This window comes from Trachypithecus francoisi, unplaced genomic scaffold (assembly GCF_009764315.1).
Source record: "Trachypithecus francoisi isolate TF-2019V2 unplaced genomic scaffold, Tfra_2.0 Lachesis_group20, whole genome shotgun sequence".
Classification (NCBI taxonomy): domain Eukaryota; kingdom Metazoa; phylum Chordata; class Mammalia; order Primates; family Cercopithecidae; genus Trachypithecus; species Trachypithecus francoisi.
In genome coordinates this window covers 60,307,775-60,332,015 of record NW_022681466.1, presented here as the reverse complement: position 1 = coordinate 60,332,015, position 24,241 = coordinate 60,307,775, and the positions used below count along the sequence as shown (strand labels likewise).

Sequence of the window (24,241 nt, the reverse complement as noted above, 5' to 3'; positions counted from 1 at the left end):
TGTTCTTTTATTTAACTTAGTTCTATTGTAGATATAAAACAAGAGAAACATTGATTATAATAAGATTGTATATACAGTGTCTGTCAGTAGCTTTGTATGTGGATTAAAAATGCCTTTGTTCTAAATGGCTCTGTTTTTGTCGTTATAGAAATGATAGGTTTGCAGTTCGGCCTGCTTTGATACATATGGAAGAATTTAACAATGGAGGCTTGGGACAGCGGAACCTATCAGAACTTAATTATGTGGTGGAGGGGCATACGTATTCCCACTTTGATTATTCACCTTGATTGCCCTTACCGTCTCTTTATACTGTGGCTGCCTTCTCCTCGCTTTTCACATCTCTTCTTTTTATTTCTGCCTCTTCCCGTTGGAAGGCTCCTCTTTATTTTCCAGCTTTTGGGATTCAACACAGTTATTTATATACATTCATTCACGAATCACATATTGGACACCTAGAAACCATACAGTAAGCGAGATTCTTGGTACAGAAATGAATACAGTACAGGAATAGGCCCCTGCCCTTAGCAGGGCCTACACTAAGCTCATAGTGTAGTAGACTAGAGTTGATCCTTCATTGATTACATAAGTGTTCAACCCCTGATGTTACATACTAATTGATTTTTAGCTGGAACCAGGGTGAGGATGGTGCAGGAGTGGATCTGTCCTGGGCACCTTTGATCCTGCTGTTATCTCATGAGAGAGAATGAGCATAAAGGGTGCTGAGAGTCTCATGATAACTCTTTCTTGATTGAACACCATGTCTTAGGGATCCAGCAATGGGCCTACCCTACTTTGGAGTTAAGCAGATGTGTCTGTGCTGGCTCAGACCTCAGTGAAAGACTCAGGGAATGGGAGTGCACACATCAGGGAGGGGAGCTGGAGACTTGATAGAGATGGCCAGCCCTAAGTTGACAGTGTGTGTTTTTGTACTATCAGTACCTATATTTTAGTATAAGTTCTCAGTTGCTTACATATATTAACACTTCTAAATCTGGTCCTGTGATTTGCATGACTTAAAAAATTAAAAGTGCAAATCTGTAATTTTTGCAGACAATCTGCTGGTTTGCTCTGGAATACAGACATTAACTCTGTGGTAAAAGTGGTCACTCATTTCTTTAAAATTTGGCTTGGGCTAGGCACGGTGGCTCATGCCTGTAATCCCAGCACTTTGGGAGGCCACAGCAGGCAGATCACCTAAGGTTGGGAGTTCAAGACCAGTCTGACCAACATGGAGAAACTCCGCCTCTATTAAAAATACAAAATTAGCTGGGTGAGGTGACACATGCCTGTAATCCCAGCTACTTGGGAGTCTGAGGCAGGAGAATCCCTTGAACCTGGGAGGCAGAGGTTGCAATGAGCTGAGATCGTGCCATGGCACTCCAGCCTGGTCAACAAAAGCGAAACTCTGTCTCAAAATAAATAAATAACTCCATCTCAAAAAAAGAAAATACAAATGAAAGTGAAGACTTGAAATCATCAAAGGACTGATTTCTCCACTGTTGGGCACACTGTATTTGTGGAATCTCCACTTTTATTTGAAGGATATTTCAGAATTATCAGATAAACTTATGTTTAATTTATTAAGAAGAACTATATGTCATACAGTAGTTGTAGGAAGGTATGGGGCAAAAAGCACAAAATTAGATATTCAAGTCTGATAGGTCTTGAGTACTGGCTTCTTCAAATGCTCAAATCTATCACAAATAAAAAAGATTTGTTGTAAGATGATTCTGATGACTAATGGAAGCTCTGAAGGATTAATTGTTTTCATTGTTTGACTTCATGTAGTTTTTGCTCTTTTTATTGCTACATCACTCTCTTTTAATCACTTTATTACAGTTGCCTGTTACAAGTCAGTGGAGTTTTATTGGAGATGTGTGTGTATATATTTACATGCACAAATAGAGATTACATATTTAATTTGGGAAACAGATTTCTATAGAAATTCAATAAAAATTCACTCTGCTTCTCACAGTCTTCCTTTTATAGATTATGGTTTATGCATTTATCTACTCTTCAGTTTATTTTCTAAATATATGTTTATTTTAGATAAAATAAACTTCAAGTTATATTTATTTAAGACCATAGTGTCATGTTTTCTTTAATACTCTTGGATCATTGAATTTTTCTGAAGTCTGAATGTAAGAATACTTTAGGGAAAAAAGTATTTTTCCGTTTGTAAATGTAGAGTTGTAAGTGTAGAGGTCCTGTCTTAGAAAGTTGATTAATTTATCAGTTATTTGAAGATAATGTTTTTGTACATGTAAAGATATTTATATAATTTATGACCATATCTCACTGACTTTAATGAGCTAACCTGTGAACACAGTTGTTTAGAATATGACTTACTTGCTTTATAAAACCAGTTTTTCATTTTTTTTTTTTTGAGGAGGGATGAGGATTTGCCTGAAAACATTTTTTTCACAAGCTACCCAACTACCAAAAAATCGTTCTTCCAAAACCTCCTGATGTTGATTCCTCGTGAAGAGCAGCTGAGTTGCCCAACGTGTGCCACTTGTGACAGAAGCCCCCTTTTTTAGAAACATAGTTTTTGAGAAATGCTTTTGTGAATTGAATTTACCTTAGTGTTGTCAGCATTCTAATTTTTTTTTTTTCAGATGAGAATCGTGATTCATTAAGGATCCTTGGGCATAGGGATTTTCCCCGGAAAATGCCTAACCGAATTGTGTGCTAATCAGAGTGATAGTAGCTAGGTGTTTGGCAAATACTCTTTTAATAATTTATTTTTCACTCAAAGGTACTTTTAGCTCTTTATCTATCACCATCTTCCCCCCCACCTTGTTTTTTTTTTTTTTAACTGTAGTATATTATCAGTTCATGGCTGAAGAGTTCTGGAGCTCTAAATATTTTGGGTAGCGTTAAGTTTCTGTAGCTTTGTCTTTTACATTTTTGGTGGCCTTAAAAACTTTGTGCTTTTAAAAAATTGTTTAACTTGGAAGTGTTTGCATAGCAACAGGATGTTTATTTAGAAGATTAGATGCTCCAGAGCTATTGTTCTGGATGCTGTGAATTGAAATTAGAGTACAGGTGGTGGTGGGTTTTGGTGGCACTGCACATCAGTATATTTGGAGGAAAAAAAGGAGGCTTCCTGCAGGCTGATTTAAAAGTATCCCTAGTTGTTTTTTAAATTGGTAATAATAAAAAGGAAACCATGAAGAGGAAGAAGGATGTTTTGTGAATCTTCCAAGAAATCTGGGAAAGATACAAAGTTTACTGACCTATTAAGAAGTGTCTGTAAATAATGTTTTGACTTCATTGGAGTGGAATAGAGGAAGACAGGAAAAGTAAGGAGTGGAGGGAAGGTTAAGTTGTTCTGCATTTAAAACTAAGAACTTACAAAATTCAGCTGGTTAAATTTCTAATTCCTCATTTTATGTAGCAAAAATCTGTAGCCAGGGACAAAAATTACATCATTGGGAAATTATTAAATTCAACTGAATTTGTTAGCAATCCTAAGAAACAAAATGTCATTTACTGCTCTTGGAGGTTTATACAGTTTATATAAGTTTATATATATATATAGATAATGAAGTTAGTTGAAAAACGAGACTTTCGTGGGATTAGCCATAAGCCAGACTAACATCTAATATTCATTACTATATATTGTGGGGACCATGATACATTGTCAATGGGAAGTCCATCTGCTTGGAAAAAAAGTTTTTATACTAGTTAAAGCCCAGGAACTGTAGAAGTGATATATTCCAGAGTCAGGATTCACCTATTCCTCTCATACTTGATGCTTATACCTTATACTATTCTAAAGGGAATATTGCTTAGTTGTCTTTGACCTTGGAAATGGTGGGAACATGAATTTGTCCTGAAAATGCTTTTTGTTGCTAGGAGAAGGAAGTTTTCTTTTTTTTTTTTTTTTTTTTTTTTTTTTTTTTGAGACAGAGTCTTGCTCTGCCACCCAGGCTGGAGTGCAGTGGCCGGATCTCAGCTCACTGCAAGCTCCGCCTCCCGGGTTTACGCCATTCTCCTGCCTCAGCCTCCCGAGTAGCTGGGACTACAGGCGCCCGCCTCGTCGCCCGGCTAGTTTTTTGTATTTTTAAGTAGAGACAGGGTTTCACCGTATTAGCCAGGATGGTCTCGATCTCCTGACCTTGTGATCCGCCCGTCTCGGCCTCCCAAAGTGCTGGGATTACAGGCTTGAGCCACCGCGCCCGGCCGAGAAGGAAGTTTTCTAACAGCTGTTGCACCTTAAAATAATTTGGGGATGCTTAATGTGTGACATTTTTGATAAGAAAATAATTAAATAGGGCTTTCCCACATTGCAGAAAGTTTTCATTTATATGCCACTTGAACTTTACTGCTAGCAACAAAGGGATGTTGACAAAACTTTCAGAATTGAACAGACACAGAGGAGAAATGATACGGAAAGTTTCCAGAGAGTATTCCCAACTGAATCCAGTTAAAGTGGTTTTCAGTTTAGCTCATACATTTAGGGTGATGGTTTTCAGATAAGGTGTAGTAAATATTTGGATTATCACTACATGGTTTTATGAGTTCCGAATCTAGGCAAAAATGTCCGGTTAATAAGATGCACTAAGAAAAACTTGTGACTTCATCTTGGTGTTCATTTTCTCTAGGTAGAAATGCCAAATGAACATTAATCAGAAAGGAAAATCAAGTGCATACGAACATATTCACTCCCTTTTAGAGAAGCTCTTTTAAGGATAAGGAAAGAGAGGCACAAATGTAATAGTTAACAAATCTGTATCTGTATGTATCTTCAATAGATGGATAAAGATATTACCAATGATAAGAAGCACTGGGATCCTTAAAGATGAATTAAATCTAGAGCCTACTCTGAAGAAGTGTATGTTCTTTGAGAGATTGAGCATGTATAGGGGCTGTGTGGTAGAAATAATAACTCTGAATGTGTGTCAAACCCTGCTGTAAGCACTTTATATTAACTCCTTTAATTCTCACGACAACCTTATGAAGTAGGTATCATAGTATAGATGAGGAAACTGAAGCACAGAGAGGTTAAATAAAATTTCCAAAGTCGTACAGCTAATAAGGGGCAGAACTGTGTGACCTTGGTGTGGTCACAGTTTACACGTTGTAAACCTTAGTGTTTTACTAATTCTTGAAAGCAGTTGGTGGTTACAGGAATGATTTTCTGAATCAAACAGCTTTTGAGGAGTCTTCGTTTGCACTGGGTTATGAGATCTGGACCTACCATTTATATCTTGGTCAGCCATTTATAAGGCTTATTAAGGTTATCCAGTAAGCCTTACTGAACATTAAAGTAGAAAGATTTGTGTTGCTATGAAGTTAGGAACACCGGATCTGCCACTAGGGAAAAAATGTTTGGCGAAAACCTAAAACTCTACTGGCCTAGAGAGATAAAAGGAATAAATTGCTCCAGGATTCTCAAATGACTTATGTGCCTGGGTACAGCTGAAGAAGATTAGTAGGAAGGAGACCTGTGAAGTCAGTGGACAAGGTGGCACAACCATGAACTCTGTGAGGACACACTGCGTACAGACTGTCGTAAGGACAAACTGACACTTTTAGCAAAATTTTTATACATCCTCACCCCACTTTCTTTTTGGCAGCGTTAGAAGAAAGAACATTTAATTTTTGAAAACTTTTAATAGTAGAAAATTTCAAACATATACAAAAATAGAGTAGTATAATGAACACCCATGTACCCATTATATAGCATCAACAGTTATCAACGTATAACCAATCTTATTCTTCCTCCCTCCAGCTATCTCTACTGAAATACTTTAAAGCAAATTCTGATTATCATTATTTTATCCATATAAATATGTTACATGTCTTCTAAGGGATAAGGACTCTTAAGTATATAACTTTGATACAATTAAATGAACAAAACAGTATTACTAGATAGCTACTCAATGTTCACATTTCCCCAAAAACTTTGTTAATGCTTTATTTACAGTTAATTTGTTCTAGTTGAGACCTCAGCAAGGTCTCTGCACACATTGTATTTGGCTGATATGTCTCTTAAGTTTCTTTAAGTCTATGGTATTTCCTTCTTCTCTCTTTTCCTTACCACTTATTCATTGAAAAAATTGGTTAATTTATTTTGTAGCATTTTATACATTTCAAATTTGGCTGATTGCATCCTTTTAGTGTTTAACATGTTCCTTCATGCCCTGTTACTTACCTTTAACTGGTAGTTACAGAAACTTGGTCAGATTTTTGGCAAGAACACTTAGTTCATAGGCGGTGCTGTGCGCTTCCTGTTGCATCACATCAGGAGGCATATGATTTCTTGTTGGAGCTCTTGTTAAGATAAATCAGTGGGCTTAGATGCTGCCAGTGTGATCCATATAGTGTAAAGTTCTCCGTCAGCCTTTCATCTGGTAGTTTTGGACCATTAACCTTGTCTACATTAATTATTTTCTTAGGAATAGGTTAACTCTCATTTTCAGACATTTGTAGGCTTTGCAGATAGTAGTTGTATCCAGCCAAAAAAAGACAGAATTTGTGTTTGGGGCAAATTGTAGTTAAGCCTTGATCATCTCTGACTTAACTGTGCCAGTGGTGAAGGATATGAAAGTATATTTATATGCACACATATGATGTACAAATATGTATTGGGATGCTCTGTATTTGGATACAGTGAAAACTGGAGACCTGTCCTTTATACCCTGGACCATGAGTTGACCCGTTCATTAGGGCTCGTTAATCTTTGCAGACAATCAAAAGACATGTCAAGTAATAAGATGTTCTCTGGTGAAGTTGAGGAGCCAGTGGTTAGGCAAGACTAGTCCCGCCAAATGAAGATCAATCCCACATCAGAGTCCAGCTTTTAAAATTTGTGTTCAGTGCTTAGAATGCTCAGACCCTTCAGGGCATTGCCTTCCCAATCCTTGGGAATCAGATTGAGTCATCAGAAGTCAGTTTTGTGAGGATTGAAAGTGGATAGGATTTCTCATCCAAGATTGAATAATAAAAATCTGATGACCTACTTGTGTTTTAATTAGTAATTACCTTTTAATGACCAGTGTATTGTCCAGTTGGGGTCATTCACCCTTTAGCAGTAATAATTTCATAACCAGCTTTCCTTTTTTCCTATTCCTGTTCCTTCATGTAACTTTAACTAAATTATTAAAGTCTCTCTCATAATGTTCTACAACTAATTTGCTCTTTTGATTTTCTTTGTAAGGAACAAATTAGAAACATTTCAGTCGAGATTCTTTCATGTACTATATACACATGAAGTAGATAGAATGCAACATATCTTCTTTGAATTCCATTCATGCTCTTGATTATTCTTAATTTAGTCCAGCCTTTTAAAACTTTCAATTTGTAGAATACATTTATGGGCAGCAAATAGTTTTTTATTGTGTCCACTAGGAAATAAAAGTGTCATTCACATGTTAATGTTTTTGAAATTGGGAGTTACTTAATGAGGGTCAAAAGAAGCCATTCGGATGGGAAGAGGAGCATAACATTGCTGATTATTACAGTATTACCTTTGTGTGGAAGATGCCTGCTCATTTTCTACCTTTGTGATTTGCTTTTGTAGTGACATAGTTGGATTTTGATTTAAATTTGACTGTGAATTGTTACCTAACATTTCTTAAAAATGATTGTATCGTGTAATGCAGCACTGAAATGGAAAGTTGGTGAAGTATACAAAAGATCGCCACATGTCTTATGACTCATGGCAGTTAAAAATGCCACATATCTTTTTCTAAGCCAGAAGATGTCTGACTAATTTTTGTGTCATGAAGTTCTATTGTTAGCATTTTTCTACTAAAAGCTTCTGGTAACTTTTTCAGAGAACCTGCATAACATCTAGTTACACATGTTTTGATTAATGAGGAAAAAAAAGAAACAACAGATTGGACCCATCAGGAAATACGGATAAAACACCCTATTGTGTCTCTTAGTGAAACTGTTTGTCCTCAAGATGTTAAATCAGACATTTGAGCTTCGATTCGTTATTTATTGAAGGAATATTTGAGTTCCTATTAAATGACAGGTGCTGTTACGAGAAGAACTGAGTTGTCGGACTCATTAGAATGTTCTGTCAGATTTCCAATGGTCAGAAGTCATGCAGATGGAGGCTGGGCATGGTGGCTCATGCCTGTAATCTTAGCACTTTGGAATGCTGAGGCGGATGGATCATCTCAGGTTAGGAGTTTGAGAGCAGCCTGGCCAACATGGCGAAACTCCGTCTCTACTAAAAATACAAAAATTAGCTGGGTGTGGTGCTGGGCACCGATAGTCTCAGCTACTTGGGAGGCTGAGGCAGGAGAATTGCTTGAACCCAGGAGGTGGAGGTTGCAGTGAGCCGAGATCATGCCATTGCACTCCAGCCTGGGCAACAAGAACAAAACTCTGTCTCAAAAAAAAAAAAAAACCAGAAAAACAAACAAAAAGGACCGTGTACTGGTAACAGGTTATTATAAGACCTCTCTAAATGGTCTTAATTAAATTAAAATATAAACAAAATTATGTATATGACTTAATTATTCTTTTGCCTTTCTGGATTCCTAAGGACACATCATGGTGAAAAACAGCTATTACAGGTAAAGTAGTGGCATGAATTATTTGCTTTGAGGATAAAGTAATTGGCCAGTTGGACAAGGTAGTCAGGCATGCCCTGGAGGGTGGAGAGAAGTCAGCTTGGAATAAAAAATTCACTGAACCTGGGCAACATGGTGAAACCTCTTCTCTACAAAAAATACAAAAATTAGCTAGGCATGGTGGCCTGTAATCCCAGCTACCCAGGAGGCTGCGGTGGGAGTGTCGTTTAAGCTTGAGAGGTGAAAGCCGCAGTAAGACATGATCATGCCACTGCACTCCAGCCTGGGCAACAGAGTGAGACCTTCTGTCAGAAAACAAACAAACAAACAAAAAACTGTGATTCTCTATGGAGTCGAAAGGAAGGAAGGTACTCTCTAACTTTCCTGAGCAAGGAGGATGTGGACATACATGTTCTTTCTTCACTTTTAGAGGATGTTCTTGAAGTCAGGAGTCTGCTAGGTATTTGAAGGACATCTGACTTGATAATATTGTCACATCAGTTTGTAAATGAACTATTGATATATGATGGAGAAAAATTATTCATAAACCATATCTTGCCACTTTATCTCTAATTCACTTGGAATTTGTTTTACTTGTTTTTAGGCTTGTTTATGTATTTGGATAGTTATAAAAACCAATTACCAATATTAATGGAAATAAGGAAATTTTTATTTTATATTTTCAGTATTGACACCTTGGGGTGTTTTCTGACACTAAGCAATTCTCCAGTTCTCTGACAACAATCATGTATCCAACAATTGAATTCATTTCTGACACTATTTACCTGGAGTTAGCATTAGATCTCACAAGTTAAAGGACTCAGTGCTTCGAGATTATCCTCACTTAGGAGGCTAGTCACAAATAGGGTGTTCAGGATACTTATACTCCTGCTTGGATGACTACAGATTTGGGGATTCCCATTATCAAACTTGACCACACCCCCCATCAAGTTTGATAATTTGCTAGAATGTCTTACAGAACTCAGGAAAGAACTTTATTACTGTTACTGGCTTATTATAAAGGTTTGAAGAGCCAAATGGAAGAGATAGGACCTTGTATAGGTCAAGGTATTGGGAATGAGGGGACAGGGAGGTAGCACAGAAGTTCTGTGACCTTTCCCGGCACACTGTCCTTGATTCATTTACCAATCTGGAAGCTCCCCAAACCCTATTGTTAGGGGTTTTTATGGAGGTTTTATTAGGTAGGCGTGATTGAGTCTATCATTGGCCATTGGTGAGTGAACTCAGTCTCTAGTCCTTTTCTCCTTCCTGGGGGGGTGTGTATGGGGGCATGGCAGCTGAAAGTTTTAACAGGCTACTCACTTGGTTGTTTTTTTCTGGTGACCAGCCCCTATCCTGAAGTTATATAGGGGCCCTCGGAGAGTTACCAGACACTTGCACAAACTTGGGTATGGCTGAAAGGGCCACATTATCGGTAACAAAAGACACTCCTGTCACTCAGGAAATTCTAAGGGTTTTAGAATCTCTGTGCCCCAAACCTGGGACAAAAGCAAAATGCAATTATATTTTTCATTATACTACAGGTACTTCTGTAGCAAAACTGCCTTGCACACAATTGGCCCACAGCTTTGAATCTATCTGGGAAGAAGAGTGGTAACCCAATAATGTGTTGTCTACTGGATGGCTGGTTTTTGTGTTGTGAAAAGGATGAACATGTTTTGTTTCCTTGGAGCAAATGGGTACTTACACTAGAAAGTTGTCTTCATCTTATAGCTTGCTTTATTCTAATCTACTTGCTAATGAAGTTCATATAGAATTGAAGTGCAGGAAGAGTTAATTACTTAGACTTAGGACCAGTCTGACTTTCTTGTATAGTTAATAACATTATTACTTACAATGTTATAAACTTGCCAAGAAGAAGTCATCTGATTGTTTTGATGTAAGGAAAAAACTCAAACTTTTTTCCTCTGCTTTCACACCATGCAACAACAATCAACATAGAAGACTTTGTGACCAAATATGGGGGATTTTTCCCCACCAGCAAATACGCAATCACTTCTGCAGCAGACACCAGCTGGGTGTCCTCCAGTTCAATTCTCACACTGTTTACCTGGAGATAGTGTCAGATCCCACAGGTTAAGGGCTCAGTCCCACAAGACTGCCCCCACTTCAGATACCAGTTGTTAAGTCTGGGCCTTCAGAACTTCTGACCATCCAGCTCCCAGTTAGGGTTCCCACAACCCTCCTTTGGGGTTAATGAATTTGCTGGTCTTTCTGAAGCTGCTAGGTACTGCCAGTCATCAGTCAACTCATTAGCATCCAAAAAATACATCACCTTGGAAATTCCAAGAATTTAAGCAGTTGTGTGCCAGGAAATGGGGACAAAACCAAAAGTATGTATTTCTCAATACCACATTTGGTAGCTCCTCAATTTGTGTGCTGTTGTGAGTACTTGACCTGTCAGCTGAAATATGGATCCCCTTAGCCCTGTGGCCACTCACTAGAGCTCTGTGTCATTGTCCTTGAGTCAAGAACAGCCTTATATTTCTTTCATTGTGTTGTACACATTTTTTTTCATATGCACACATAAAAAAGGTTTGGAAGCACTGATTGGAAAAATGTTGATGTTATAGTTATAAAATATGGTTAATGTTTTTATTTCACTTACGGGTGGTGAAAAGTCGTTAAAATAGGGTGATGATAGGCTGTCGTGGCATTTACCAAGCAGGAAAAATAAATGTGATGTGAGACCTGTGGGCACTTGGTTCCTTGCTAGGGTTCAAGCAAGCTGTTCTTCAAAGGGTATCTGATACATGTCTCTGTCTGTACAGTGAGGTCAGAATAGAAGCCACTCTGTGGGCTCTGGGATATAGATGGAAACCAGAACAAGCCTTATGACTTTTCTTGGCATAGCTTTCGTAAGTTTGCATGTTATATTCCTTGTTCCATTAGTAAGATCACTACCAAAAAAATAAGCATCAGTTATGTGGATGATTTTCCAGAAATCCGAGTATCTTGTTCTTGGTACATTGTGAGACAGTAACTTGAAACTGGGGTGCTCATGAGGAGCTTAGTTAGAATATTGAGTTTGATTAGGAGGCAGAGGTTATCAAAGTGGCCTGTGTATTACGAAGTAAGAGACCACTGTTGACTGCTGTACATAGAAAATTTTGTTGGGGTTGATCAGTTTGGGTTTGTGTCTCACTTGTCTTCATGGGATTTCTGTTGATACATTCACAAGTTCGAGGCTTAAAAACACAAATGCCCTTTGGATTTTGCCAGAGTTTTAGGCATCACATGGATTTAAAAATGGTCTGAGCACCTGGATAAAATGCTGAGTACCTTTACTGACTCTTGATATTCTACAAATGTTTCCTCTTCCTGGCTAGAACTCTCAGCACATGTATAGCAGTAGTGCTTCTATGTGAATGGAATCAGTGCAGGTATATAGCAGATTAGGCTGTTCTTATTAAGGACTGTGAAGGATGATGGTATAAGAGAACTCTTTAAATGAGCTAGGGACAAATTAAGGATTCAGAGAACTATTAATACATTCTCTTCTCCCTTGAACCAAAGGTGGAGATAACTAGCTACCTCCTTTTGGGCATCCATTTGGAACCTTCTCAGAGTAGTTTTGTAATTGTGGAATTCCAACTCTTAGGTCCCCATGAAGTCTACTTGCAAAATCATTGGAACATGGAGTTGGGGTTTAGGGGTTATTTTGGATAAGCTTTTTATATTTTGTTGGTGATTAAAATGTTGTTAAATTTCGCAGCAATTTAAACTACAGTAGGGCCTTCTTGGATTAGTGGCTCCCTGGGTAATTTTTATGGGGTTGTACTAATCATGACTTGGCCAGAGAGATTTTCAGTTTAGCGTGTGGAATTATATATTTGCTTGTTGGTAGTAGACATCTGGCTCAGAGTCTGATAGAAAGTGATGCTGTTATTGGCTTTAAGTGATAGCTCAAAGGTGTGGCTGGCTGTAGAATCCCATAATGATGGCACTGTGCTTAACTGATGTGAAATAACTGGAGATCAGAGAGGGACTATTATAATCAATGGCATTGGTGGTTAGCTGAATCAGAGAATGGATGAATCAGTTGTGAGTTTCTGTTAATAGGTTTAAAAGGAATATAGGGTGTTTTGGGAGCCTCATTCCATGAAGCTTCATAAACCCCTTATTTTATTATAACTGAAATGAGTTAAATTTTTCTTTTCCTTGTTAGATGAACAGCTTGGAAGTGAGTTCAGGCTTTTAAGCCTTCAAACTCTCCCTGAAGACTTTTGTTAACCAGACAAGGACCCCATAGTAAGAGGTATTCTACAAGTAGAATGCTGCTTTTGCCTTTGTCTAGTGTTCTAAGAATCTGATAGGAGCTGGTAAGCCTTTTGTTGTCAAAGCAGTACCCTTTCGGGAACTGATAGAGGAATAACATAATCCTTGGTATTCTGGGTTAAATTTTTTCTACCCAAGAAAAGGACTATGAATTTTTTGCCAGAGGCCAGAAATGCTGAGGGTGAATTATTTTGTTTTTTTCTTTGGCAGCAGAGCGTCTGAGGCCCAAGCCTGTCAGATGAGGAAAATGTTTAATATTTAGGAAGCATGGCTGTTAGTAATCTACTTTTACCCTAGTTTAGGACTTGGCCATCATAAACGTAGACAACTATCATAATTGATAATAAAGCTGGAATTGATATCTAGCTGACTCTGTTATGCCTAGTAATGTCTTTACTCCTCACAGTGCCCCTATGGGTATCCCATTTGGCAGGTATCCCATTTGGCAGGTATGGCACTGAGGCAGAGAGGTGAAGTCATTTGCCTAAGACATATTATATAGCTAGTAAGTAGCAGAGTTGAGCTTCAAAACTAGGGCAATTGGCGCTGCTAGTCTATATTGCTTTTTCTGGTTTCTAATTTAGTACAATTAGGAAGGATCCTGGTTTAGGATAGGAATAGGATTTTTATGGGAAAGTGGTTTTAAACAAATCTACAAAGAAAGCTGAATTCTTTGTTGCTAATATATTTTGTTGGTTTAAACGCTATCAAACATTTTCCAGTTTTCTTCTCTAAATAATTTAATAATTTCTCAATTAGGTTTTAATATGTACTTGTAACTAATATCATAGTAGTTACCACTTTTCATGTCTACTGTTTGCCAACTGTTGTAGCATATTTAAGGTATATTGATCCTTATCACAACAGTACTGCCAAGTAGGGGATTGTTTTTATCCTGGTTTCACAGATGTGTAGTTTACTAGACCACAGAAATATTTCTGTTTTTATTTTTATTAGTATTTCAGTGTTACTAGTATTTTCAGTGGTGATCATTTGACATCTAGCAAAAGAACTTTCTTCCATATTCCTACCCTTTAACCTCCTTGTACTACATTTCTTTTTCTTTTTTTTTGTTTTGTGACAGGATCTCATTATGTTGCCCAGGCTGCTTTTGAACTCATGGGCTCAAACAATCCTTTTGCTTTGGCCTCCCAAAATGCTGGGATTATAGGTGTGAGTCACCATGTCTGGCCTCACATTGCTGTTTAATTTTTTGGCAGAATGCCCAACGAAACAGTCTTTGTGGAGGGGTCAGCTGCCTTATCTATTGTTCACCTCCACTGCCTGGCATAGTAACTTGTTTGTAATTGTGGTATTTCTGCACTTGTGTAAAGTATTATATTGGGCTTTCTAAAAATCCATTTTACACACAAAAGTGTAAAATGTGCCGAAAGTTGCTGTTGGGATATTTACTTGATTTCTTAAATAAACTCAGAACCATCTAGTTTCCAAAATGCTTAGCTGTGTGGATGCGTAACAGTGCTTTAAAGATGAGAGTTCAAAGTTCTGAGTGAGATTTTATGAGTGTTTTAGTAAGTGCTCACTCTTAGGTATCAAGAGTTGCCGGCAGGGAGATAGGGGCAATATAATATTAGCTGATAGCAACTCACTTAATACATGGATATATGGAATACCTGATATTGCAAGTGTAACATCTCTTTTTCTTTATTTCTATTTATTTATTTATTTATTTAGATGCAGTTTCACTCTTGTCACCCAGGCTGGAGTGCGATGGCGCAATCTGGGCTCTCTGCAACCTCTGCCTCCTGGGTTCAAGTGATACTACTGCCTCATCCTCTCGAGTAGCTGGGATTACAGGCATCTGCCACCGCTCCCAGCTAATTTTTGTATTTTTAGTAGAGATGGGGTTTCACCATGTTGGCCTGGCTGGTCTTGAACTCCTGAGCTCAGGTGATCCACCCGCCTCAGCCTCCCAAAGTGCTGGGACTACAGGCATGAGCCACTACGCCTGACCTAACATGTCTTTTTCTTTTGAGCTTGTGAAATGTTAGGTCTCTCATTACCGTAGTAATTTAGAGAGAAAAGAGAAATGAAAGTAAGTTTTTTTCTACCACTTTATTTCTTCATTTCTGAAATTGTTTGACTTTAAAGTTGCACAGTTGGAATTGTGTGTTACTCATTTCACAACCAGTGATTACAGATAATTAAAAAATTATTCCAGATAATCTTTCTGTTTTGAAAATGAGATAGTGACAGAGAGAGCCAAGGAAGAAATGAGAATTTAAATGACAGCTCCCCTCTCTGCGATGTGATATTCTGAATACTTGCAGGTCAAATACCAATATTCTTAAAGGTATTCTGTGAATGACTTGTACACTGCAGTTCCAGTTTCCTTTTTGGTGTGGTTGGTTTGAGGGAATACCCTGTAGTGTCAGTGGGTGTTCCCTAAAAGGGATTGATTCAGATTGCTTTTTGATTATTCCTTCCTGGCTCCTTTTGCATGTGAGTAGTTGGCTTAAAAGAGCAGCTATTTAATTTTTATAATTATTTTCATTAGTTGAGTGCTGGTTCTGTCTCACCTGAGCTCGCTTATATGTATTTAGTAGGTCTGTTAGGATGACTGGGACTGCTGGGCCTTTTGTTCTACGTGGTCTTTCATCAAAGAGAATAGACTGAGCTGCTTCACATTTAAACTCAGGGTAGCTTTCCAGGAGGGTGAAAGTGGAAGCTGCAAGGCCTCATAAAGGGCTTAGATTTGGAAGTCATACAGTATTCCTTCTGCTATAATATTGTGGCTGCATCAAGCCCCAGGGCCAGCCCAGATTCAAAAGGTAGAGAAATAGACTTTACCTGTTTATGGAAGGAGGAGCAAGGTCCCTTTGCAGATGAGTATGGACTCAGGGAGCTGTGATTCCTTGGTGATTATTTTTGTGACAATCTACCAAATAACCCACAGTGAACTCATCATTATATCTAAAAGGCTATACTCTAGAGGCAACTATTGTAGGTCCTTCAGTGATCTTCATTACCACGAACAATAAAGTACTTTGCTATTACTACAACAGATGTTAAACAAGGGCTCTCTAATATGGTGATATCAGTGGTGTTGAAGATATGTGGATTGGCTAAAATGTTGTAGAGATGGTCTCCATTCTTACAGGCTGGGCGGGAGGATTCGAGTGATTCTAGTTCTCTGATTCTGACCATACAGGTAACAGAATCTTGCTTTCCTATGATATAATGAAACAAAACAAGCCCATTAGATGGGGGATGGGGGAGCAGTGAAATGTTGATAAGAAAAACAATCTACTAATATTTGTAATTTAATATATATTTGTGGAACTGCTATTTTGTCTGAGGTACTGTTATAGGTGATTTGCAGAGTTCAAAGATAAATCAAGGTAGTTAAAATTTTAAAGCAGAAAATTGTTTACAATTTGATGGAAACAGACTTGAGGATGAGAGAGGATGGTAAGGTGAGCCCAGTGTAAATAGTGTTTCTCCCTGAGGGCCAGACTGATGTTTTTGGAAGCTAAATAATGCTGATTGTTAGTAGAGGAACTGACACCTTTTGCTGTTCTGTAAAAGGTGAAGGAGGGATGTTTTTGGTAACCTAGATTGCAGAGATTCCATAGATTTTGTATTGAGTAGTGAACTCTCAACTGCCCTGTTGGGGTTTTTGGCCAAGATCAAACCAAACTATGCTCAGCTTAGCTGGTTGTGGAAAGCGATGTTAAAAAAAGGGTTGTATTGCTTGAGAAGTTGGTGGAGGGAGAATGTTTAGGGCTCTTTATCATCTTGTTTTTAAAGTTAAATAAACCTAGAAAGTGTCTTCCCTCCAACTTCAATATTCTGTGCGTCAGTGAGTTGCTCACAGTTAGACAAAGGATATTCCTAGGCCTCAGTGAGTGTGGATACACTTGACCAAGTCCCTTTCTACAGGATTATAATTCTTAATATTCTCGATGATTCCGTGTTTGGGAGTGCTTTTCTTATGAGAAGTTTGAGGAAGACACTGTGCAGATGCTTTGGAAAGCTTGTTTGAATGGTGCTGGCTGTTCTCTTAAGGCAGAGTTTTGAAACCAGAATTTCAAGGATGATTCTGACAGATTGTTCCCCTCAGCCTTGGAGTGACTGAGTGTGGGGACAGGACTGCTCAATGCCTAGGCTAGCCTCTGGGCCAGCTGCAGTTCTAATTTTCCCAGCATGTCGAACAAGTGTTCTTATTTTCCAAACAAGCCATGGCATGAAAAAAGGTAGGCAGTATTGCTTTGAGGGGTAGAACAGTGCTTTGGAAGTGTGATGAGGACAGGTACTGTTTTCCTAAGTCAGGGTCCTTGTTTGCAAACAACAAAGATTTACTCCAGCCAATAATCATATAGACTTAAGTTGTCTGAGGCTGTCGATGTCAACTTTATTCCCAAATCAATAAACATTTGAAAGTGTTTTCTGTATCAGGCACAGATCTAAGGTTTAAGGTATGCAGAGAATCCCTCGCAGGAAACCCCTTCTGTATAGATATTTTAGGATGTTTGATGCCTCGTTTCTTTCCTGCTGTTGTCAAAGGGACGATGTTTATCTGTGTTGACTGGTTAGAAATTGATTATATGACAGTCCCACCAAAGGGGTTATTATAATCACAAATTCATAATGTTTTTGATCAGCTATTTTAAACCCTGTTGTACAGATATTTCAATCTTTGTTAGCATCTAAAAATCTTCACAGGTCCTTTATAGTATCACTTCCCTCCTTTCTCCCTGTGAAAGTTGTTTCAGGTTTTTGAAAAAAAAATTGATATTAATGTCCAATTTGCTTGTAATTTTTTGTCATTAAAAGTATCTGAATACATGGTGATAGATTGCCTTTCAGTTTGATTTTTTTGAGGGACCCTTGAAAAAGAAGTAAAGGAGAGAAGGACCCCACCCCAGTAGAGGCTCTGGTACTTAGAGAAAGTGAATGGGAGAGAAGATGCCTCCAGATAGCCAGAAATAGCTTCTCCTGAGTATTGTAAAAGCTATTTTTCTACTTTTCTTGAATCTCACCATCGGTTGACATTTTGGGGCCTTCCTTTTCCTCCTCAAAACTGCCTTAGAAGTTTATCTTAAACTGACCAGTATTTGAAGAGTTGGGGTACACAGATGAGACCCAGCAGTGTAACTTGATCATGTGCCAATCTCCTTGGCACTTGTTTTAGGCTCTCAGTGATCTTTACTTGGAAAGCCTTCAAAACTTACAGAATTGTTTAGTGTATTTTGTTAGTAAATGATCAGAATATAAATTTGGACTTTTTCAAGATAATTGCAGATGTCTCTGAAGTGTAGAATGTGTTTAAATCTAATTTATGTAACTTAAATCACATTCTGTTAATCATGGTGTCCATTTATGAAGTTAATGGCCTTTAAAGCTTTCAATTTAGTTTTTATTTAAATGTGAATGCAATGCTGAAAAATAATCTCTGTGTATTCAGTATAAATACTTATGTTCAAGAAAACAGCTTAAGTTTTAATTGTTATAATATATTTTATTGTTTATCTGGTAAGGTTAGCTACTGTTCTGTCAAATTGGGCTTTTGAAGAAAGGACCAATTTTTGTTTTTCTTTCGATAGTTTTCACAATAGTTCTTTGTTCTGTCTTTGTCTTGCATTTTATCTGAGTCTTATTTTCATTTTTCTTCACATGGAGATAATGGATGGTGTGCCAGATGGCTTCAAACACAAACTACATGACATATGCTCAGTTTTTGATTTGAGGAGTTTGTAAAGATTGAGTTTCTTCAAATTATGATAGCAAAGTTCCTTAACTTAATCTTTTCTGTAAACAATTTGCCATATTAAGGTAATTCACAGGTTCAGGTTCCAGAGATTAGGAGCTTAGTATCTTTGGGGACCACCATTCAGCCCACTACAGTCTGCTTTCTGGGCCCCAAATATTCATATCCTTCCCATGTGCAAAATACATTTATCCTACCCCAGTGCCTCCAAAATTTTGACTCATTACAGTATTAACTCAAATGTAAATCTCACCTAAATATTATCAGCTCAAAAATCCTGAATTCCATTACTAAAATCATTTAAATCAGGCATGGGTAAAACTGAGTATTACCCAGGGCAAATTCCATTTGGTTTCAAAACCTGGGAATAATCCTCTATATTTAAATATTTTCTAAAGAAAAGTTTTCAAGAAGTAAAACAGCATATTTACCAAAAATACCTTTTGTTGTGTATTGCTGAACCTTTCACAGAAAGTTTTTCTACCAGCAATATATCTTAATAGTGATTATTTTGCCTAGCCATTCTGATCATCATGTTATCATTATGTATATATAATATAAAACCTTCAGACTTTGCCATTTTCACATGAACAAAAGCTTAAAATGTTTTTGGTGTTAGTGCCTTTTTATATTTTTTCTCTTAATTTGTCTTTACTGCTCATATTCTTATCACTTTTTTTCTGTTTTTCTTGGTTTGTATGATGTCTTTGTATAATTTAGAACTACTTATTTTTGTATTGCAAGAATTTTCCCAAGGTTTCATTTTTTTCGTTTTGGGTTTTTTTGGTAATATACGGAGGGTTTTTGGTTTTTTTTTGTTTTTAAATATAGTCATATCTGCTATTTTTCCCAGTGTACCCTTTGCACATGTTGTTTGAATGTCCTTCCTCTACATTACGTAGAAAAGTCATACTGTACTATCCTTATTTCTGAAAATGGATGTGTCTGGTCTTCACGGGAATTCACGTGATCTGGTAGAAAGGAGGCTCATCTTTGAAAGCTCATCTAGGAGCCATGGCAAGGAGCTCTGTGCTCTTGTCTCTTTGCCATCTTCTCCATCCAGTGTGGCTCTGTCAGATTTTCAGGTCTCACGTTTACAGTTTGAACCCTCTATTAAATCCTCATCCACTGAGGTCAGAAAGTGTTTGGATTGCAGAGATGTTTTTTGAGTAGTTAGTTAACTGTATAATAAACTCTAGAGAGTGAGTGCAGGAAAAAGTGTCCCTAAGGTGAATGTGAAACCAAGATATGCTGCAAATGCTTAAAAAATTGAATTCTGTTACAAAGTATCCTTGTAAGTCCTAAAGAAATGATTCTGTAAGACTTACTGATATAGAAAGAAATGTCAGTGAATAAAGCATTTTACAAAGTAGTTTCATGGTCTGATTTCAATTGTAGTGAAAAAATACATGTCCGTATCTATGTATAGAAAAAAGTCTGCAATAGAAAGTAAACTGATTATTTTGAGGTACTTGGATTGATACGTTTATGTAAAATTTTAACCTTATGTATTGTATAGATGTATATGTAACATTTTTAATATATTTGATCTTTTTTTTGCATTTTCTGCTCTTCTACAATGGTTGTTTTACTTGGGTAATAAAAAACGTTGGTACCTCTTCCCTTCCTACCCCAAGGAAACAGCTTCGTGGAAATAATTATTTTAGAATACTTGTGTTACTAACTTGAAGTTTACTCTACCATGATGTTTTTAGCAATTTTTCAGATTCTTCACTCTGTTAACAGTTTATATTAATTAAAATGAAGGAAAATGATATTTATTAAACTGAGGACGTTAAGTATAACACTGGATAGATGGTAATATTTTTAGAATTTTTCAGTATATCTGCTGAGATAATTGATTTTTATAATAGTATTTTCATTTGCAAAAGTATTAACTTCCCTGAATAATGGAAACTTGAAGTGTTAAGCATTCTATCTATTGTATCATAGCCTAGTAAATGATTTGTAGTTAGTAACAACTTTATTTTATTTTTTCTTAGTTCTGAGAAATTCCTCATTGCCTTTCAAAATATTGTCCTATATTAACTGTTTGTTAAAGCAAGTTCTCTTGCCTTTTGGTGTGACTTTCTTATGCCCTCAGAATAGTACCTGTTTTGTAGTACTTGAAACTTTTACTTTTTATTTGTTATTTCTCAGGTAAACGCAAAGCACTGAAGTTGAATTTTGCAAATCCACCTTTCAAATCTACAGCAAGGTTTACTCTGAATCCCAATCCTACAGGAGTTCAAAACCCACACATGTGAGTATTCTTGGTAATCAAATAAAAGGCTCAACTCAAGCAAATCTTTTAAAGTTATTGTATTTTATGAATTTTTCCAATTATGAGATGTCAGTGTAATTTCTCTGACTAAACTCTCTGAGAATATTGTTTATTCTTTTCCTTCTGGAGTTCCAGTTAAATTGCAAGTTGCATTTAGGAAATGTAACTGTCTTCTGTCCAGCTGTACAAATCTTCACCACTTAGTGACAAAATAGAGACCCATCTTAATAAGCTAGATTTCTGCAAGATTTCCATGTCATAGTAAATTGAAAGAATTGTGTACATGTGAGTTACAGATATCAGTGGTTATTTCATTGACTGGATTTTTAAATTAAACAATAGAAGTAATATTGTAGCATCTTAGTGAAAATATGAGAGCATCTTAGTTAATATAAAACAATACCTTCAGAACACTATTTTACATTAGCCTTCAGTTGAATCTAAGTGATGTGAAATATTAAAAAATCTCTTCTTATTTCCCATCCTAACCTATCATGAAAATGAAGGCCAGTGGCTGTACTTTTATAACCATGTCCATAAAAATAATTTTGAGCCAGTTTCGATATTGAGAACTATAAAGCAAGTGGTGTAAGGTATGACTAAAAAGCTGACAGATACATTATTTAAAAAAAAAAAAAAAATTCTCAACAATTTGCATCTAGACCTTATTAAGCTTAAAATACTTTTATTCTTCCCAAAGAAGCACTTTTATTGCTATTTTCTCTTCTTTCAGAATTTGGTATGCATTGTATTTACAAACAGTAACAAATTGGTAGAAGGTAGTGTCTTGCAAAAGAGATGCTTAAAATATTTTTAAAACAGCAATGTCTAGAAGGGAGTGGGGTGTGTGCATGTGTATGTATACTTATACTTTTACTTGTAGCCTTAGAGGGAATGAAAGATATTTTAAATAAAAAGTGTAGTAACAATTTATTTTTCTCAATTATCTATCAATTTTATTAGATTAGTGTTCAAAATTTAATACTTCTTGTCAGAGCTCAGCCTAGAGTCCCACCCTTTTTACCTTCTCTGAAACATCAAGTAGGGGCTCTCTTGAGGAAGGAAACTTAGTACTTATTAATTAGTCAGAATTTCGGCAGCAAGGAAACAACTCTTAAAAGAACCTCCTTCCTTATTTCTTAGAATTTGTAGTGAAAGCTAGTGCAAAACTAATTATTTAACGTAGCTCATTTCTGTTACCGTAGTTACTAGCTGAACCATATGTTTGAAGTCTAAGAAGGAAAGGATGTAGCAGTAATCACCAAACTTACCAGATCTTTCTTTTTCCAAAGCCGTTTTGGACAAGGAGAAAGACAACCTGACTTAAATTAGAACTGGAAAAACATTCATCTATTTGTACTGTCTTCCCTCTGCAGTCTCTTTATGTATGTGGAATTCATGGAGCAAAATTTTTTAAACAATAGTAAACACAGGGTGGAAAAAAACTGTCTTCCAAAGTTGAGTTCAGGTTTTGTTTTGTTTTGTTTTGTTCTTAACTAATGTTTTATAATAAACCTATAGCCAGCTAGGTTTCTTATCCTTTGTTTCATCTCAGCAAGTATTTAAAGTTTGAAAGGACGTGGTGATAGGTATTTTTACCTTATGGTAGAATCTTTAGAGCTTGATTCTGGTATGTAAAAATTTGAGACCCACACTTTGTTGGAAGTTTTTTATTGTACAGGTCAATTGTTCCGGGTTAGGAATAGGTAACTGCTAGCGTTGTTACTGGTCAGAGAGAACTGTTTTATTACTTAGAACAGCATTATCTCCTCTACCTTCCCAGCCCCTTCCAAAAGGTATTCTTTTGTACTCTTCCTCTGAGTTGTTTGCCATCAGCCCTAAAAGCCATTGTTAGTTTCTGTTTAGGATGAGTACTTGCAATTAGAAAAACATAAATTGTAGTTTGTGGGAGTTTTGAAATAAGATATCTCTTACCATTTATATGTTTTTTTCTCCTAAAATTTCCTTGAACTTTAATAATTACGGATGTGAATATAAAACTTGTTCATGAATTTAGGAAAAGATAAGATGAAATAAGCAACCTAATGAAGTTAAGATATGTCACAGGATCTGGTTTCAGATCTCCTTGGCATTTGATATCTCCTGGATTGCAGGATCCTTTGCAAGATTAAAGTGTTCTTTTTTTCTGAGAACCAACAGTTTAAATAAAATTCCAAGAAGTGACAATTGGCTGTGGTAATTTTAGTAAGGCATAAGGTAATATGGAGTGAATGTCACATTAAAGATGCACGAGAGGAAATCATTTTAGATAACCTGCGTGATGAAATGTTTCCCGGAAGAACAAGATTTTACTGCGTTTCAAAAGCCAGGCAGGGAAGGTTAAGTGAAGACAAGAGACAGTGGCATTCTGGTGAGCGCATATGTACAAGAGAAGTTTTGGGAACCATGTGTAGATGTGTTTAATTGTAGCAGAGATGTTATTTATAGATTACCTATTTCTCTCTCTCACTGGAAGCTTTTAGCATGTTTTCTTTATTCTTGATATTCTGTAATTATATGAGGATAAGCCTCAAATTGCATCATCTTCCCATGTATCAGATTAACCCTTTTAAAGATTCATGTATCTCTTTTTCTGGGAAAATTGCTGCTGCTTTCCTTTTGGTACATTCCTTCATGTTTTTCCTATCACTTTCTCCTGAAACTTGTGTTACTAGGATGCTGGACTGTCTGTATCCCCTGTATCTTAGACTTTAAAAAAATGTGTTCCGTCTCATTGTTTTCTTACTCTGTATCCTGGGAGATTTTCTTTATTTTCCATCCCCTCTGTGGAATCCTGGCAATCAGTTTTAATTTCCAAGAGTTGATTGTGGCATTTTCTTAGGATTCTATTCTTAATTTATTCTGGAATAAATTAAATAGGGAATTTAAAAATTCTTTTCTGTTGTTCAATTATCGATTTCCTCAAGGGTCAGTTTTTCTGACCCTTTTCTTTCTCATTAGTTTTTTTCACATCTTATAATTTTTTTTTTTTTTTCATGTCTTGTTCTTGATTGTTTCTTGAATGGGAGCTTTGGTTATGGATCATCACCTGGTGGGCTTGGCTTTACTTTTCTGTGAGTATTTTGAGAGCTAGCTCTTAGGCCAGGAATATTACCAATGCTAGAATTAGTAGAGCCAACATTCACCTTAGGAAGCCTGGTTCTCTCCAGATATGTTTGTTTTCTTTGAAAACATGTCCCCCCCCCCCCCTTTTTTTTTTGAGACGGAGTTTCGCTCTGTCACCCAGGCTGGAGTGCAGTGGCCGGATCTCAGCTCACTGCAAGCTCCGCCTCCCGGGTTTACGCCATTCTCCTGCCTCAGCCTCCCGAGTAGCTGGGACTACAGGCGCCTGCCACGTCGCCCGGCTAGTTTTTTGTATTTTTAGTAGAG

General features: G+C 36.9%; 1 protein-coding gene and 1 non-coding gene across 5 annotated transcripts in view; one reads left to right on the top strand and one right to left on the bottom strand.

The window, feature by feature from the left end:
* Positions 1–24,241, top strand: part of MAP2K4 (mitogen-activated protein kinase kinase 4) — a 124,481-nt gene that overhangs the window by 13,508 nt on the left and 86,732 nt on the right. For 3 of the 4 annotated variants that reach the window (XM_033184515.1, XM_033184516.1, XM_033184517.1), the window contains one exon: positions 20,728–20,830. The exons of the other annotated variant lie outside the window; for it this stretch is intronic. In XM_033184515.1, the coding sequence (XP_033040406.1) occupies positions 20,728–20,830 (103 nt within the window). The remainder of the gene's footprint in view (positions 1–20,727; positions 20,831–24,241) is intronic. 4 annotated transcript variants of the gene reach the window in all.
* On the bottom strand, positions 2,397–2,535 carry LOC117068099. The gene has a single exon (XR_004430966.1). It is a non-coding gene; the product is annotated as a U11 spliceosomal RNA (small nuclear RNA).